At 42.5% G+C, this 16499-nt stretch overlaps 2 protein-coding genes across 5 annotated transcripts; one reads left to right on the top strand and one right to left on the bottom strand.

Moving 5' to 3' along the window:
• Window positions 1-1035: 1035 nt before the first annotated feature.
• On the bottom strand, window positions 1036-15903 carry LOC103708075 (uncharacterized). 4 transcript variants are annotated; one of them, XR_015976956.1, is made up of 4 exons: window positions 15165-15865; window positions 2484-2606; window positions 2112-2274; window positions 1036-1350 (listed from the first exon to the last, which is right to left on the bottom strand). XR_015976956.1 is itself a non-coding variant. In XM_039133421.2 (2 exons), exon 1 carries the CDS (start codon window positions 15722-15724, stop codon window positions 15197-15199), a length of 528 nt encoding a protein of 175 aa, XP_038989349.2. In that variant the 5' UTR covers window positions 15725-15903; the 3' UTR covers window positions 1036-1350; window positions 15165-15196. The 4 variants fall into 4 exon arrangements, 2 of the variants coding, with proteins under 2 accessions (XP_038989349.2, XP_089786122.1); XR_005514747.2 differs by lacking the exon at window positions 2484-2606 and having other exon boundaries at window positions 15165-15870; XM_039133421.2 differs by lacking the exons at window positions 2112-2274; window positions 2484-2606 and having other exon boundaries at window positions 15165-15903.
• On the top strand, window positions 6452-11263 carry LOC149753593 (uncharacterized). The gene is made up of 2 exons (XM_089930319.1): window positions 6452-9799; window positions 10559-11263. Exons 1-2 carry the CDS (start codon window positions 6452-6454, stop codon window positions 11261-11263), a joined length of 4053 nt encoding a protein of 1350 aa, XP_089786445.1.
• Window positions 15904-16499: the final 596 nt, after the last annotated feature.

Raw genomic sequence — 16499 nt, 5'->3', positions numbered from 1 at the left:
GCATGAAATTTGTTCCTTTGGTTAGGGCACCCTCCTATAATTGCTAATGCATAGTTGTTATTTTATGCACCAAGATCTCATAAGCCATATCCCTCTTATGATATCTCGAATAAAACTTCGCAGCACCTAAACCCATCAAGCTCCTGCATCAGCTTTGTATATCTATTTCAAATAATCTTCATTCTTTATTTTGTTAGAAGTCAAAGGTAAAGCCATAAACAGTTAGCTACTAATTGCAATTCGGGCATTATTCACCCTTAAAACTTTCACCCAGTACATTTAGCAATATCAACTAAAGAATAACAGAGGGCACATACTAAGCTATGAAAACACAAGGGCTACTTTTATTGGAAATGATTGAAGACATTGAACCAAAAATAGAAGGAAAAGCTTTTAATAATATGACCATCATTACGTGCGACCATCTCCACTATAGAAAGAAGGGAAAAAAAATCAGATCAACTAGTAGTTTGCCCCCACTTTCAATCTTACCAATGTCAAAATCTTACATCAGAAGCAAAAAAACAAAACTAGAAAGTGAGCATATCGAATGCTGCCAACTCTCTACCGTTCGTCCCTTCCTCCAGTTCTCCATCATCACAGACTGGGCACTAGTCATCAAGCAATATTTTGTACATAGTTATCTCTGACCATTCTCTATCACAAAAGGTACGTTTTTCCAAAAGATGGTGCCTGAAATTGACTGACTATTGTTTGAACAAGCAGCAGTCATGAGGACTGTAATAATATATTGCTCTGCCTTGATATCAGTTGTCATATGTTTGCACTTTGCAATAGTTACCAATCACCAAATCAGCATGCTGGACCAGTTTGGATCAAAAATTTGCAGGCAGGAAAAAACCTATCATCGGCTGATAAAATGAATTTTCTTCATATGATAACCATGATTTCTATTCTTAACATTATTTTCCCAAATTCTCTTTTCTATTTTTCACCTAGTATCAAACTCATTTTCTATCTGCAGTCATAAATGTGCCCACAATCATTAGAAGACAAATAGAAGAGATGTAGACATAGATAACACCAATGATCACTTCCAACAACTTCAAGCAAAGATGTACAAATCAAAGCTTACTGTGTACTAAACCAACTTGAAAATCTTTGATGCCTTCAAGTGACATAACTAATACACAGAGAGGGGGTGATATAACAGGAAGATCACCCAATATGTCTCCTAAAGAGGCGGCAGAACGCTAATAAGCACACAGACAAATAAAGAGGAATGGTGACAAAAATGTGAGAAATCACAAACACCTGAGAGGGAAAGAACCCCTAATGTTTTGTGAAACTCAACCCAGCAAGGTCACCTGCCACCTTCTCTTCAATTTCCTGCATAGGGAAAATCAAATAATTAAGCAACTAACACAGACACTTACGAAACATTGACCGGTATAAATGCATGAACTTGAACCACTCGATCAAATCAGAATATGGTACTCCATCTACATGAAAAAGGAAATTTAATCACCACATGAGGTCTAATACACACCACAGTAGCTTTGACGAACTCAACACCATAACAGTGGCTAGACAGCCATTTCTGTTCCATGTATCAAACCCACCACACCATAGCAATGTCAGTATCTAAACCATATTGAATAGAATAGCATATCTAAGTAAGACAAGCTACCATACAAGTTATTCTTAGCCAGGGACCACCCCACAACTAGAAGTTTGCATTCAGGACTTTAGTAACTTTGCATCAATGGCTTCAAATATTTAATACTCTTACTACCACCTCAGTATCTGTTGACTTATCCTTATTAGAAAGCCATATTTCAATGCACTTTTATGTCTTTACACTATCAAGTTTAACACTCGATAAAAAAGATAGAGAATATACATGAGTATACTGTAGACAGATGATATCCACGTCAGATCAAGGGACAACTGGCTGAGAGACCATGAAAAATAAAAAAATTATAACAGATTACAAGGCCAAAAGCCCCTCTCATGAAAAAACTAATTATAGTTCAGGAAAACCCCATGGTTAAACACGTCAACTATATCTCTATATATCTCTGCAGAGAGATCTGCACTGACGTAAAGGATCTGCCAGCCAATCTTTAAAAACTGATATAAAACATCACCTGTTTTCTATCAGTCAATGAACCTTTCCAGTCCAGATAATAATGTTGCACGCAAACTGCAGATATGTTGGACTAGGTTTCAGTCATCCGATTAGTAGTGGACTAGCATAGGAGCTCCTAAGGCTGGCTTGCCCGCTTTGTCCAATTAAGCTGGTACGAAGAACTGCAATTAGGAGATCTAATTAACTTGACAAGCTATGTTTCGACAATTATGATTCCAAAATAATATTATTTTATGCATCCTAAATTAGAAATTCATGGAGTTTAGAAGTTGTTTTCTAGGAATTGCTGATTGAAATAATTAAAATGAAAGAGTTGGTAATCATATAGTTCTATACAGATAAGAAAAAGAAAGGAAAAAGAAACCATCACCTAAATTCCTGAAACACGGCGAAAGATTATTAAAAATATAGCATCCCCAATTGATCCAGCATGTGCCTTTATATCTTCGATCTTTCTCTCATCTCTACTGGTTTAGATCAAACTATTACAAAGCTGTCGAAAACAAACATGAAAATCTAATTTTCATGAGGATCTGAATTTTATAATTAGATTAGAAATGGGGAGATTGAAAAGGCTTGCAATAGTCTGTGAATAAGGTTTTATAGCGAATATTAAGCTGGAATATAGATGAACAAGAATTCATAAAGCCAATCTAAATAGTTAGGACAAGGCTAGTTGGTTATGAGTATGGTTATGTGTCACAGCCCAGGCCCCAGCAGGATCTTACCCAAAAAGGCTAGCCAAGATGTATTACTTAGATTTATTGACCCTGTATAAGTACCCAAGATCTACCTAATGCATAAGTAATATAGAACCAAACATACATCCACATGGGTCCTCACATACTTCTCTTGCTTAAGCCCTGACGTCCTCGTCAAGCAAGGATCTAAATCCATTTAAATCCAATCACAAGTATCATAAATCCGACCATAAACACCATAATCAGCCCATAGTCAACCCAAATAGGCTTGTGTTGCAATATCTTATAGTCCACATAGGTCATGAGCTAAGTTCGCTTTGCTGCAATTTGTCATAACTCAGGACCTTACCCAAAAAGGCTAGCATAAAGGTATTATTAAGGTTCCTTGACCCTAGATAAATACCCAAGATCTACCCAATGCAAAGCCAATGTGAGACTAAATACACGCCCGACTACTATAAATTTCAAAAATAGAGGGGGGTGTCTCTCTTTCTGTGTGTGTGCGAGAGTGAGAGAGAGCTTTGATTAAATCCATAATCTAGATCAAGTTAAATACATGGAACCAATCAAGATTATTTAGAAAAGAAAAAAATTCTAGAATTTTGACAAGCCATGGACTTCTTCTTTATGACATAAGGTTCAGAATGAGTAACAAGATGCTCCTTTTCTCTACACAGTCAAAATATCTTACAGATTTTACTAACTTCCTTCTAAATCAAAAAAAGAATAGAATATTTTTTATCCTGCTTTTAGTATAAATACTCAATAATGTAAGGGATTTTTGCTTACATACCCTCCTAAATATTGAAATTTAAATGAATACCCTCTAAAAATTGATATTTGCATGTATACCCTCATAAAATACTTGTTTTGTTTATATATCCTTCTTTTTTTTGCATATGTACCCACGCCACCTGATGCTGTTTAGAAATTCACATTTTAAAATTGAAATGGCTAAAATACTCTTAATAGATAGACACACAAAAAACCATGGTGCGGACACGAATACTGGACTGATTATTTTGCGGGATTCTGGTCGTCGCAGGAAGACGGTCCAGCCACTTTCATTGTGGCTGGATTGATTGATGTTTTTCTTTTATTATTATTTATTTTGATAGGATTAGTTTGCATATTGTCTTGTGAGGACCTCTTTCGAATCGTTTTTATTATTGGGACTTATTTGTTATTTGGTGGCCCTATATATATATAGGGCATGCATTTGTTATTTTTTTTTTAATGAATTATTGAATGAAAATTGGTCTTCTTCTTCCTCCTCCTTTTCTCCTCCTTCTCTTCTTCTTCCCCTCTTCCTCTCCTCTTTCTCTCTGTATTTCAATCCGTACTTCCGTCCTGCATCAGCTTTGATATCAGAGCAGGGCTGACTTTGCCTCTGTTGCTGAAGTCGAAGGATCCAGTTTATGGACGGACCCCCGCCGATTCCTTTTCGGCCTTTTCCTCACCTGTACTTTGCTAGTTCATTTGCACCGCGAACGCCGGAACGCACGGAAGGTCGTCGCACGGCACGTACTCCGAAGAAGAAGGGTCGCTCCCTTTCTTCATTAGTTTCTTCCCTGTTCATCACCTCACCCACCGAGAAGAAAGAGAAAAACAAAACCCCCCGTCGGTCGACTGTCTTCCGGCGTCAATCCACAGATCGCCTTCGCAAGACGCCGTCGCCGCCCTCTCTTCCCACCGCCGCTGCCTCCGACGCTCTCGCCCTTTCTTTCCCTCCTTCTCTCGGATCTCACGCAGTGAAGAAAGCCACTGTCGCCGGAAAACCCCAAGGCAGCCCGGGAGGCAAATAAGCCGGCCTCTTCGTCAATTTCTCCTCCGATAGTCACTGTGCAAGCATCACCCACCGCATCCGTTTCGCCGCGCCGCCGATTCGCCCTCGGTCGCCGCCGTGCTTCCCCGGGGGTTTCGGCAGCAGCTTGCTGCCACCGACCGTGGCCGGACCAAGTGAAGGACATCGCCGCCCGTTCACTGCCGCACCAGCACCCCGCTCCACCGGCGCAACGCCTCCCCGCAACCACCGCCACGAAATCAGGCGCGACCGTCGGAATCGTCGAACGCGACCGTCGGATTCGTCGAAGGTGGAAGAAGATCCACAGTGCGGGTAAGGTTTCGACCCGTTAACCCGATATCCATTAACCCGAATTATTTCAAAAAAAAAAAAAAATTTTGCGGGTCGGACTGTCCTAGTGGGTTGGGTCCGTTAACCCGACAACCCGGCAACCCGACTTGATTCAAAAAAAAAAAAAAAAAGAAAAAAGAAAAAAAAAAGAAGCTGCACGTGACGCATAAGTCACGCACGTGCTCTTCCCTTTCCCCTTTCTTCATTCTCCCGAACTTCTTCTTCATCTCCGATCACCGCCTCTCGCCGCCTCCGCCTCTCGTCCCACCACCAACATTCCCGCGGCCTTCCACTGCTCTCTGCGCCACCGCCCTTGTCCCACCGCCGCCGCCATCTCCGTTGTTTGCACCACCGCGCCGCGCGCCGCTCACGCCTCCTCCGTACCGCCGCTTGCCGCTGCTATTTACTGCCGCACCGCCGCGCCGTCGGGCTGCTCCCACCGCCGCGCCGCCGCGTTGCCGTCGCCGCAGACCGCCGCCGTCGGGTTCTGACAGCCATCACCGCAGACCGCCACTGACGCTTCCCCTGCCAACAGTGGCTCCCACCTCCACCACCGTATCCCGCCCTCCCACCACCGCAACTGTCTGCCTTCCACTGCTGACAGCGCTCCCCGCTCGCTCCCCACCGCCGCTGCCACGCCTGCTGCTGCACCACAGCGCTGCGCGCCGCCCCTGCCCTTCTTTACTGCCGCTCGCCGCTGCTAAGTCGCCGCCGCGCCGCTGCTACAACTTGCCATCGCCGGTCACCGCGCCATCAGCCATCACGAACTGTCCCGACCAAAGCCGCCATCAGTTTCTCTGATCACCTTTCCGGGAGGTCTCAGTGACCCCTTCTCTGCCACCGGTCGTCATCGAGCTTCTGTTCTACATCTCTGTAGACCACGTCTCTTCTGCGCGCACGAGTCTCTCTCCAGACCAGGTCAGCGCTGTTCTCCCATTTCCTGCAGATTCAATTTGCTCAATTAAGTTGGCATTAATTTTCTTAATTTGTGCGTGGTACTGCGTCTACAAATCCAAAATACACGCGTTCACACACGTTCACAAGACAAACAGAAACCCTAGTAGCAGCACTTTTAATATTAACTGTGGAGCTAGATCAATTCGGGGAAACATACGTGGCTCCGTACCATCTTGCATAGTCCGAAAACCTAGTACTACTGGACTGCATTACTTGTTGGCCTGCGCTTCATAGTAATTTACAGTTTGCTATGACTATTTGCTAGGGAGTAGTTTTAGTTTATATTGAGCATCTACTTTGCAATTGTGAATTCATTTCATGCATTAGGTCTACTTAGGAACCTTTATAGTTGGTCGGCTACTACATTTTGTCATTCATTTTATGCATCTACGTAGTGGTCGTGTCGCATCTCATCTTGAGTTTCCACTAGACATGGATTCCAAAATTGAAGCCCTATTAAAAGCTATCCATGACACTAATATTCAAGTCCAAAATACGAATGCCCAAGTCCAAGCAAACAACGCCCAAATTCATGACCTAACCACAATGTCCACCCAGGTTAATGCTCGACTCGATTCAATTGAGGCTTCAATTCAAAGGGTTATTGAATCCCAAAAGGTTAGTACTCCCCATTTACCGGGTCTTGATGAGGATGATACCCTAGAACAAATCCTAGAACAACAAGGTTCGGTTCGGCAGGGCAACTTTGATCATAGGTCTGTTCCAGGTCACCATTATGCCTACCCTCGCCCTAGAGGACCTGGTCCCATTCCTCCTGTTGATAGAGTTCACCGACATACCGTAGAATCTAGAGAGCCTCGTGACCCTGATGAAGATGTAATGCGAGGCATTAGGGTTGAAGCCCCCACTTTCGATGGTCGTCTTGATCCGAAGGTCTTCTCCGATTGGCTACACGAAATGGATCACTTCTTTGAGTGGTACAATCTGTCGGAGGAGAAAAAGGTCCGATTCGCTCGAATGAAACTCCTTGGTCGAGCCAAGTTGTTTTGGCAAAACACCGAACAACTGTTAGCCAGGAGACATCAACCTGCTATTACCGATTGGGTAGAGATGAAAGAAAAATTAAAAAAAAAATACCTTCCATTAAGTTATCAATCTGACCTCTTAGATCGATGGAACAATTTAAGACAAGGTAGTCGCACAGCTACTGAATACATCGCCCAATTTGATGAATTTATGATGCGTAGTAATATAGCTGAAGATGAACGTATGATCTTGAGCCGATTTCGACGAGGCCTAAATGATGAGCTTAGGAAAGAACTTGTCCTTCGTGAAGTGTCCACCTTAGACCAAGCCTATACATTTGTGCAAAATTATGAACAATTCTCCAAATCTATGTTTGCTAGGCGCCCTGACACCAGGCGGGTCCCCACTAGTACCCAACCATCTGGATCCAGACCCCCAGTCGGTTCTGTCCCTCCTAAACCCTTTTCTTCTCCACCTATCCAAAACCGAGATATTAAAGGCAAAGGAATTTTAGGTGAACCTCCAAAACCAAGCTCACGAATTCAGTGCTTTAAATGCCAAGGGTTTGGTCACGTTGCCTCCCAATGTGCAAATCCGACCCTAGTTATTGACACACATGAACCGACGGATGACATAGATAATTTGGAGGAACAAATTTATGAGCCTAATTTAGATGATATTCACGATGTCGAAGACGAAACTGAGGAAGAACCACACACTTTAGGTTGTATCCGACCTACTCCCCAGATAATTGCCCACGAAGCTGACCGATCCACTGTGAATGTAGTGAGGTGTGCAATTACCCAGCCTAAAGAGACTGATGACTGGAGACGAACCTCAATTTTCCACACTTACATTAAATGCGGCGAAAAAGACTGTAAAGTTATCATTGATAGCGGGAGCTGCATTAATGCGATATCTTCCAGCATTGTCGCCCGCTTGGGTCTGACCCCTGTGTCCCAACCTCACCCTTATAAGGTCTCCTGGATCGACACGTCGTCCATTCACATTAAGGAACGGTGTCTTGTACCTATTCAAATCCTCTCTTATAAAGACACTGTCTGGTGTGACGTACTCCCAATGGACGTAGGTCATCTGATATTAGGTAGGCCTTGGTTGTTCGATCTCGATGTCACCATCTACGGTCGAACTAACTCTTGCTCCTTTGTATTCCAGGGTAAAAAGATTAAGCTTAATCCTTTACGGCCCAAAACGCTAAATAAGAGTACAGACAAGAGTAAATCAAAGGGGAAGGAACTGCATATCCTTAACCCCACGGAATTTGAGAGGAACGTCTTTAAGGACTCTCCGGTGTTTGCCCTACTAGTTAAAGAACTTCAGCCCCATCTTAACAGCACATTATCGGCTGAATCCCTCGCTATTCTCGAGGAGTTCAAAGAAGTTTTTCCGGAAGACCTTCCAGATCATTTACCCCCTTTGCGTGATATTCAGCACGCCATTGACCTAGTCCCGGGAGCTACCCTTCCTAACCTGCCCCATTATCGGATGAACCCTTCTGATCATGCAGAGCTCCTAAAGCAAATTAACGAGCTTTTACAAAAGGGATTTATTCGAGAGAGTCTAAGTCCTTGTGCCGTACCTGCCCTTCTTACTCCAAAAAAAGATGGGACTTGGCGAATGTGTGTAGACAGTCGGGCTATTAATAGAATCACGGTCAAATACCGTTTTCCTATTCCCCGGCTCGACGATATGCTGGATATGATGGCAGGTGCCTCGATTTTCTCCAAGATTGACTTAAAAAGTGGCTACCATCAAATCCGGATTCGTCCAGGAGATGAATGGAAGACAGCCTTCAAGACAAAAGATGGCCTCTATGAGTGGCTGGTAATGCCTTTCGGCCTCTCAAACGCTCCAAGTACATTTATGCGAGTGATGACTCAAGTACTCCGACCTTTTATGGGCAAATTTTTAGTCGTGTACTTTGACGATATCCTTATTTATAGTCACACTAAGGAGCAATATTTAGGCCATTTAAGGCAAGTTTGTACGACTTTACGCAACGAGCGCCTCTATGCTAACCTTAAGAAGTGTTCATTTTTCACTACTCACGTAAACTTCTTAGGGTATATAGTCTCCTCTGAAGGTTTATCTGCTGATCCTGCGAAAATCACCGCAATTGTTGAATGGCCTGAACCTAAGAATATTACTGACATCCGTAGTTTTCACGGCCTGGCCACATTTTACCGTCGTTTCATTAAGGGCTTCAGTACACTTATGTCACCTATCACTGATTGTCTTAAACGAGGTGATTTTCAGTGGACACGCGCAGCCGCTAAAGCATTTAATGACATTAAGACAAAAATGACGGAAGCGCCAGTTATGCGACTCCCTGATTTTAACAAAGTTTTTGAGGTGGAATGTGATGCATCTGGCTTGGGAATAGGTGGTGTGCTTAGTCAAGAACGTCATCCTATAGCCTATTTTAGTGAAAAGCTGAATGAGGCTAGACAACGATATTCCACCTATGACAAGGAATTTTATGCCATAGTCCAGGCCCTACGGTATTGGCGACATTATCTCCTTCCTAATGAATTTGTTCTCTATTCTGACCATGAAGCACTTCGTTTTCTTAATTCCCAGAAAAAACTTAATCATCGACATGCCAAGTGGGTTCAGTTCCTCCAGGATTACACTTTTGTCCTCAAGCATATGTCCGGTGCTGCGAACAAAGCTGCTGATGCGTTAAGTCGTCGAGTAACTCTGTTGTCCGCCATGTCTGTTTCCATCACCGGTTTTGATAGACTTAAGCTCGATTACTTGTCTTGTCCAGATTTTGGCCAACTCTATAATGCCCTTGCTGATGGACAAGGACCTTTGATTGATGGTGTTTATCTACAAGACGGGTACTTGTTCAAAGCTTCCAAGCTCTGCATTCCGCGCACTTCCGTGCGCGATTTCTTGATATGGGAAGTGCATGCCGGTGGTCTCTCTGGACATTTTGGCCGTGATAAGACCATAGAAGAAGTTGAACGTCAATTTTTTTGGCCAAGTTTGAAACGGGATGTTGCTAAAATTGTGGGACAGTGTCGCACGTGTCAACTAGCTAAGCACAAAAAACAAAATACTGGCCTATACACTCCGTTACCTGTCCCAGATCGCCCTTGGCTTGACCTTAGTATCGACTTCGTACTCGGCCTTCCTCGCACATTTCGGAAACATGACTCCATTTTTGTGGTTGTGGATCGTTTTTCTAAAATGGCCCACTTCCTTCCTTGTTCCAAAACTTCTGATGCCTCTCGAGTAGCCAAGATATTTTTTGATGAGATTGTTAAGTTATACGGTTTACCAAAAACCATTGTCTCCGATAGGGATGTCCGTTTCATGAGCTATTTTTGGAAAACCTTGTGGCATCTGGTTGGCACCAAACTTAAATTTTCTACGGCTTATCATCCTCAAACCGATGGCCAAACCGAAGTCGTCAACCGAAGTCTAGGTAACCTTCTGCGTAGTCTAGTCGGGGATCACAATCGTAACTGGGATTCTATTCTGCCTGTCGCCCAATTTGCATATAATTCATCAGTCAATAGATCTATCGGGATGAGTCCATTCGAAGTGGTCCATGGTTATAAAGCTCGCAAACCTGTAGATCTCCTACCTATGTCCCCCCATATTCGCATTTCTGAGTCTGCACATGCATTTGCACAGCACATTCATAATCTGCATCAGGAAATTAGCAAACGCATTCATATGAGTAATGCTCAATATAAGCTACAAGCTGATTCTCATAAGCGAGATAAATCATTTCAAACTGGGGATTATGTGATGATACGTATTCGGCCTGAGCGGTTTCCATCTGGAACCGTCAAGAAACTGCAGGCTCGTAGTGCTGGGCCCTTTCGAGTATTGCAACGCGTGGGTACTAATGCTTACGTTCTTGATCTTCTCTCTGATTTTGGTATTAGCTCCACTTTTAATATTGAGGATTTGGTTGCTTACAAGGGCCCCCTTTCTATTCCTACTGATCTTTTCGCTCCGCCATCACTTGAGCTTGATGATACTCCTCTTCTTGATTCCACCCCATCCCCGACCAATCTAGCTTTACCACCAGCACAAAAAGAACATATTGATGCCATTTTAGATGAGCAGACTGTTTCTACCAGTGATGGGGGTGTTCAGCGTTTTCTGGTTCGTTGGCGAGGACGCCCGGAGTCTGATACTACATGGATTACCCGTGCGGAGTTACAGCGCATTGACCCAGATCTTTTGGAGTACTACCAGAGTCATTCGTCGGGGTCGCCTTCTTCTTACCAGGGGGGAGTTGGTGCGGACACGAATACTGGACTGATTATTTTGCGGGATTCTGGTCGTCGCAGGAAGACGGTCCAGCCACTTTCATTGTGGCTGGATTGATTGATGTTTTTCTTTTATTATTATTTATTTTGATAGGATTAGTTTGCATATTGTCTTGTGAGGACCTCTTTCGAATCGTTTTTATTATTGGGACTTATTTGTTATTTGGTGGCCCTATATATATATAGGGCATGCATTTGTTATTTTTTTTTTAATGAATTATTGAATGAAAATTGGTCTTCTTCTTCCTCCTCCTTTTCTCCTCCTTCTCTTCTTCTTCCCCTCTTCCTCTCCTCTTTCTCTCTGTATTTCAATCCGTACTTCCGTCCTGCATCAAACCATCTATAAGGTTATATATACAAATAACAACTTTACGAGAGTATTCATACAATTTCACATATTTAGGAGGCGATGCATGTGAAAAAAAATTCTAACATTTTTGTCTATTCAACTTGTTTTGACACTTGGATTAGTCCAGTGCCTGCTCCTCAATATTTTATGTGAAAACATAGCTTAGAAAAAAGATAGATTCGACGATTAGATAACAATGAGAGTTATGAAAGTTCTTCACTAATCATGAGATTGTTCTACTTTATCCTTCTTTATTTATAACTATCATTATATCTTATTTAATCGAAAGCCAGCTCGTAATATTTATTGTTATAGATGTATGTGAGGGCATGGATCAAAATATAGAAAGAAATAGAATCTCTTAAAGATATAATAGATTGCAATGATCAAGCTTCTTTACCAGTGCTGTGCCCATGGGTGGAAACAACATCAATCATTCCCGAGCAAAGCCATTGAAGAACTTCAAACCCCTTCAAACTCACAAACAACTTGCCCATGTGGTACAAGGCCACCCCTTACATTGGATACCTTAAGCCACTTTTCTTTGAAACTTTGATTTCCTGAAGAAGAAAAGACCTAGCGTATAGGACCCATCTTGTCTTAGCGATTTTAAATCAGCCACCTGCCTACACACGAGAAGTTTTCCATCTCTAAACTATAAAAGTTGCAAATCTCACACGCTAAAAGATAAACCTGCAAATCTCTCACAACACTTTTCTTTAAAATAATCCATAGAGTTAAAGGTAGGACCAGATCATCTTCAAATAAAAAATGATACAATAAAGGAAAAACTCCAGTGGTGATGAGAGGGACTTGGATTCCAACAGCAAGAACTCCAGCGAAGGAAAAAGAGGGAGAAGAGAATCAAGAGAATGGATTTGATTTCGAATAGGGGAATAAAAGAGAGATCGAGAGAGATCGAAAAAACTTTTTAGAGGAGGCAGAAGGGTTAGGGCAATCTTGAACGGAAAAGAGCGATCACATGGGAAAAGGAAAAGTTCGATGAGTCAGATAAGTTTCCAGTGAGACTTGTTAACCCATTACCCACTTTTGGGATAAAAAGATAATTTCATAATTATAATTAAAATTTAAATAAGATTTTGTCCAATGGCGTCAGCTGAACCATTATGTCAAAGATATTCATGCAAAAATAATGTTTTGTGAGGATATGCATGCAAATTTCAATTAGAAGGGTATTCAAGTAAATTCCAATATTTAGGCAGGTATTCATGCAAAAAAAATCTAAAAATTCTTTTGCGTGTATACCCACCTAAATATGTGAAACTGCATGAATACCCTACCAAAGTTGCTATGTGCATGCACACCCTTATAATGTTTCTTTTTGCATGTATATCCACTAAGGATATTTCAATTATTTTAATTTAAACCATTATTTTTTTAACGGCATTAGATGGCATAGGTACATATGCCAAAAAAAAGGTATAGACATAAAACAAATATTTTATGAGGGTATACATGCAAATATCAATTTTTTGGAGGGTATTCACACAAATTCCAATATTTAGGAGGGTATATATGCAAAAAATCTATGATGTAAATATGAAAAGAAAGATAAGATGCTGACAATATGAAGTACTTGACAAAAATAATACAATATATAGCAATATCAAACTAATGAAAAACAATAATTGAGAAAATGATGAGTGAAGTTGTTGCATCTAAAAATTTAATTAACTGTCATTGAAACATGAAGCTGCAAGTTTATCTAGCAAGTAAAAAAATTTCTTGATGGTCATAACAAAGATGTAGGCCCAAATCCCACATACACCATGGTTTGCGGGGCTAGAGACTTAAGAGGTATTTGGAGAGGGTTACCCCCTGATCCGTAACCCATTACCTTGTGGGTTTTTTTTTTCGGGGGGGGGGGGGGAGAAAAGAGTTCTGAAAAAACCAATAATTTCCAGAGAAACACAGGCAACATAAAAGTGAGGCAATTTAATATAAGAATACGCGTGAGTACTTTAAATCGAGTCTACACTCCTGACCATCCAAAATTCTCAAAAGGGTGTTGAAGTACGGAGTTCCCGAATCGTAATATTGATCCCCAATATAAATTGATCTAATTGTACTTCACGCTCCAAATGATTGATGGTTCACTCAATCTCAATACAATATTTCTTGGGTGAAACAGAGGCCGTTTGAGAACCCCGGCTGCAGCCGGCTCCCTCGGTTACTGGGTTACAGGTGAATCACGCCAAAATATGGTTATCCAATCAAAAAAGGCTTCGCGGGCGAATATTGACTCCTTCCTGTTTCACTCGTTGTTGGTTTACTTTTTTATACAACCTATCCCCACAGATTACGGACTACATGGCTAGTTTCTGAATGGTCTGCCGATCTCTCGGTCTAGCGTCGGGAGTGGTTGCTCTCCGCTTTGTTCCAATAATGTGGATGTAGTTTTAATGCAACCTTTTTCCCCCTTCCAGCTCATGAACTACAATGTTCATGATATGAGATCTAGCTAAAGTTATATTCATTTGTTCTTTTTTTTACTTCTGATTGAACAAGTCTTCAGAAATGCTCATAAATATGTCAACTGGCAGTGGTATTTGAAACTCTCTATATCAGAAACTATATCTAACAATATCAAGTTATAATAATCTTGTTATTGATACAACTAGTCACAGAACTCCTAGAAATTTATGATCATAAATCTCTCTTTCCCAAGGAATTTGAGCGCAACTAATCCCTAGTTTGTTAAGTTTTGGGTACAGTTGTTCTCTAGACCTGGGATAAAATTCTTGGACTATCATATGAATGATATAAGAGATGATTCTGGATGCAACTGTTCACAAGGCCTGGGATGAAACTCTTTTAAACTACATGTGAAAGCAACAGAGATGGTTTGGAATATTACAGTAACTAAAGGAGCATCAGCTTCTGTAGATTTTATTTTTCTTAATTCCCTGCTAGATATGTTCCTATTAAAATCATTTCCCCTGAGTATGAGGCGAGTTGATTCCATCAATGCCATGTTCAAAATGGAACCCATTCTCAGTGTGTTGCCTCTTGCATGAGAACTGAACATCACAAGCTAGTGGATAATTAACTAAGGATTATACAAAACTTTTGTAGGTTACTTCCACTCCTTTCTTAATAGTTTTCAGAAGTTTAAACCCCATCATGCATTGCATGTCTCATAAGCTTCCCATACTTCCTAAGCTCTCAGGTCCTAACTGCTTTAAAATTGCTGATAACAAATTTCCCACCCAACAGCTAGGAGATAAATGAACATTATTTCAGAGCTATTAACCATAAGATACAGAAATCATGAATCATGCCCAGACCATCAATTTATGACAACTAAACTTGAGCTTAAATATCCTTCCTCTTCTATTGACTAACATAAAGCATCCATCTAATTCTACTGCATTCAGCATCATCATATCTGACGATAAATTCTTTCCTTTTGTGCATTTGATTATTAGGAAAATGGTTGCTTGTTTGCGATCCCATTCTGATCATCAAGATTTTGTTCTACATTGCGTCCAATCGGGCAAAAATCCTAAATATAGCTAAATTCCCAATCCAGACGACACAATTAACACTGAAATCCAAAACAAAAGCAGGAATTTTCCATCAAAGTTACCTCCCTTTCGTCTCATCACAGGTAATCTTCAATCATCTGTCACCCCCATCTCGATCGGCAACGAAACGAATCCCTTGCTGCGTGGCTGCTCGCTGCCGCGTCCTCGAGGGGAGAATGTTCGAGAGATCGACCTCGGCGAGCGGATCATCCGCGAAATCACTGTCGTCGTCACCCTCATCCGCCATCTCATCGCCACTACCGTCATCGTTACTGTTATCAGAGTCCTCATCGTCTTCCTCTTCCACCACCATCTTGCCCTTCCCCTTATCCACCGCTGCTACCACGCCCTTCCCCTTATCGGCTTCGGCATGCCCATTGGGATCGCTCGCTTCACCGTCGTCGTTGGCGCCCTCCTCGTAGTCGCCATCCTCTCCGTCGTCGTCGTCATCCTCGTCGTCTTCTTGGAGAGGAGCAGTGGTGTCCGGCTTCCGGAGCTTCGTATCCCTCTCCTCCTCTTCCTCCCCTTCTTCGACGCAATCGGAGACGGGCTTTCGCTTCGTGAGGGGCGGGGGATCGTGCTGGGGCTCGAGGTTTTGGTCATCCCCCTCGGCCTCGGCCATGGCGCTTAGGGTTTTGGGTGAGAGAGAGGGAGAGCGCGCGCGCGCGCGCCGAGCGACAGCTAGGGTTTTACAACGGAGACAGAGGGTTTTCTCGCCCTCCTCGCCGCGTCGGATCGTTTTCGGTATCAGTAAACGCGATTTTAGTGCAGCCCTTTTGCCGGCGTCGGATTGCCGGCTTTGGAGTGGTTCTGGGATTTAGTTTCGCTCAGGTTATGATTAGGCCGGAAATGGGTGGGATGGGCCGGGATTGGCCTCTACCCGAGCCCATATTTTGTGCTGCTTCGGCCAGGCTTAGGTCTATATTTAGACAACCTCGGCCCCAAAATTGGGCTGGCCCGAACTCCAAAAACAACAGCCCTCGAATGACGCCCAAAATAAATTAGTTATAGTTAAATATTCAACTGTCAAATTAAGGTGAATATAAAACAAATGAAACAGCTAACTAATCAAGCATGCTCTGAAGCCCATTCGCCCAGTGAATCCATTGGAGACTAGGAGTATTGAAAAGGCTTATTTTAGAATGAGTCTACATGACCAAATCAGACTGGGTTCGGGCATGGGCCCGAGCTTGGATGTGCCCGAGCTTGGCCAATGATACATCCGAGCTCGGCCTGAAAATAAATAGGATCTATAATTAAATACAAATTCAGCCCGAAATCTTTCAGGCCTAGCTCGTACCCTGATCCAAAGTTGGCCTGACTAGATGGGCTTCATGCCGATCCGAGCCTATTTCCAGCCCTAGCCATGATCAGGCCCCTACATCGCACGCACACAA

This window comes from Phoenix dactylifera, chromosome 4 (genome assembly GCF_051530095.1).
Source record: "Phoenix dactylifera cultivar Ajwa chromosome 4, Ajwa_hap1_PhDact_Kaust_v1.1, whole genome shotgun sequence".
NCBI classification, from domain to species: domain Eukaryota; kingdom Viridiplantae; phylum Streptophyta; class Magnoliopsida; order Arecales; family Arecaceae; genus Phoenix; species Phoenix dactylifera.
The sequence above is the reverse complement of the archived record's forward strand: the minus strand, read 5'-3'. Positions and strand labels throughout refer to the sequence as shown.

Bases quoted from the DNA above. Each gene is read 5' to 3' on its own strand.
- LOC149753593 (XM_089930319.1), top strand. From the start codon at position 6,452: ATGTCCACCCAGGTTAATGCTCGACTCGATTCAATTGAGGCTTCAATT. The intron at 9,800-10,558 runs GTGCGCGATTTC...GCATTTGCACAG, and splicing joins TCTGCATTCCGCGCACTTCC to CACATTCATAATCTGCATCA.
- LOC103708075 (XM_039133421.2), bottom strand. From the start codon at position 15,724: ATGGCCGAGGCCGAGGGGGATGACCAAAACCTCGAGCCCCAGCACGAT.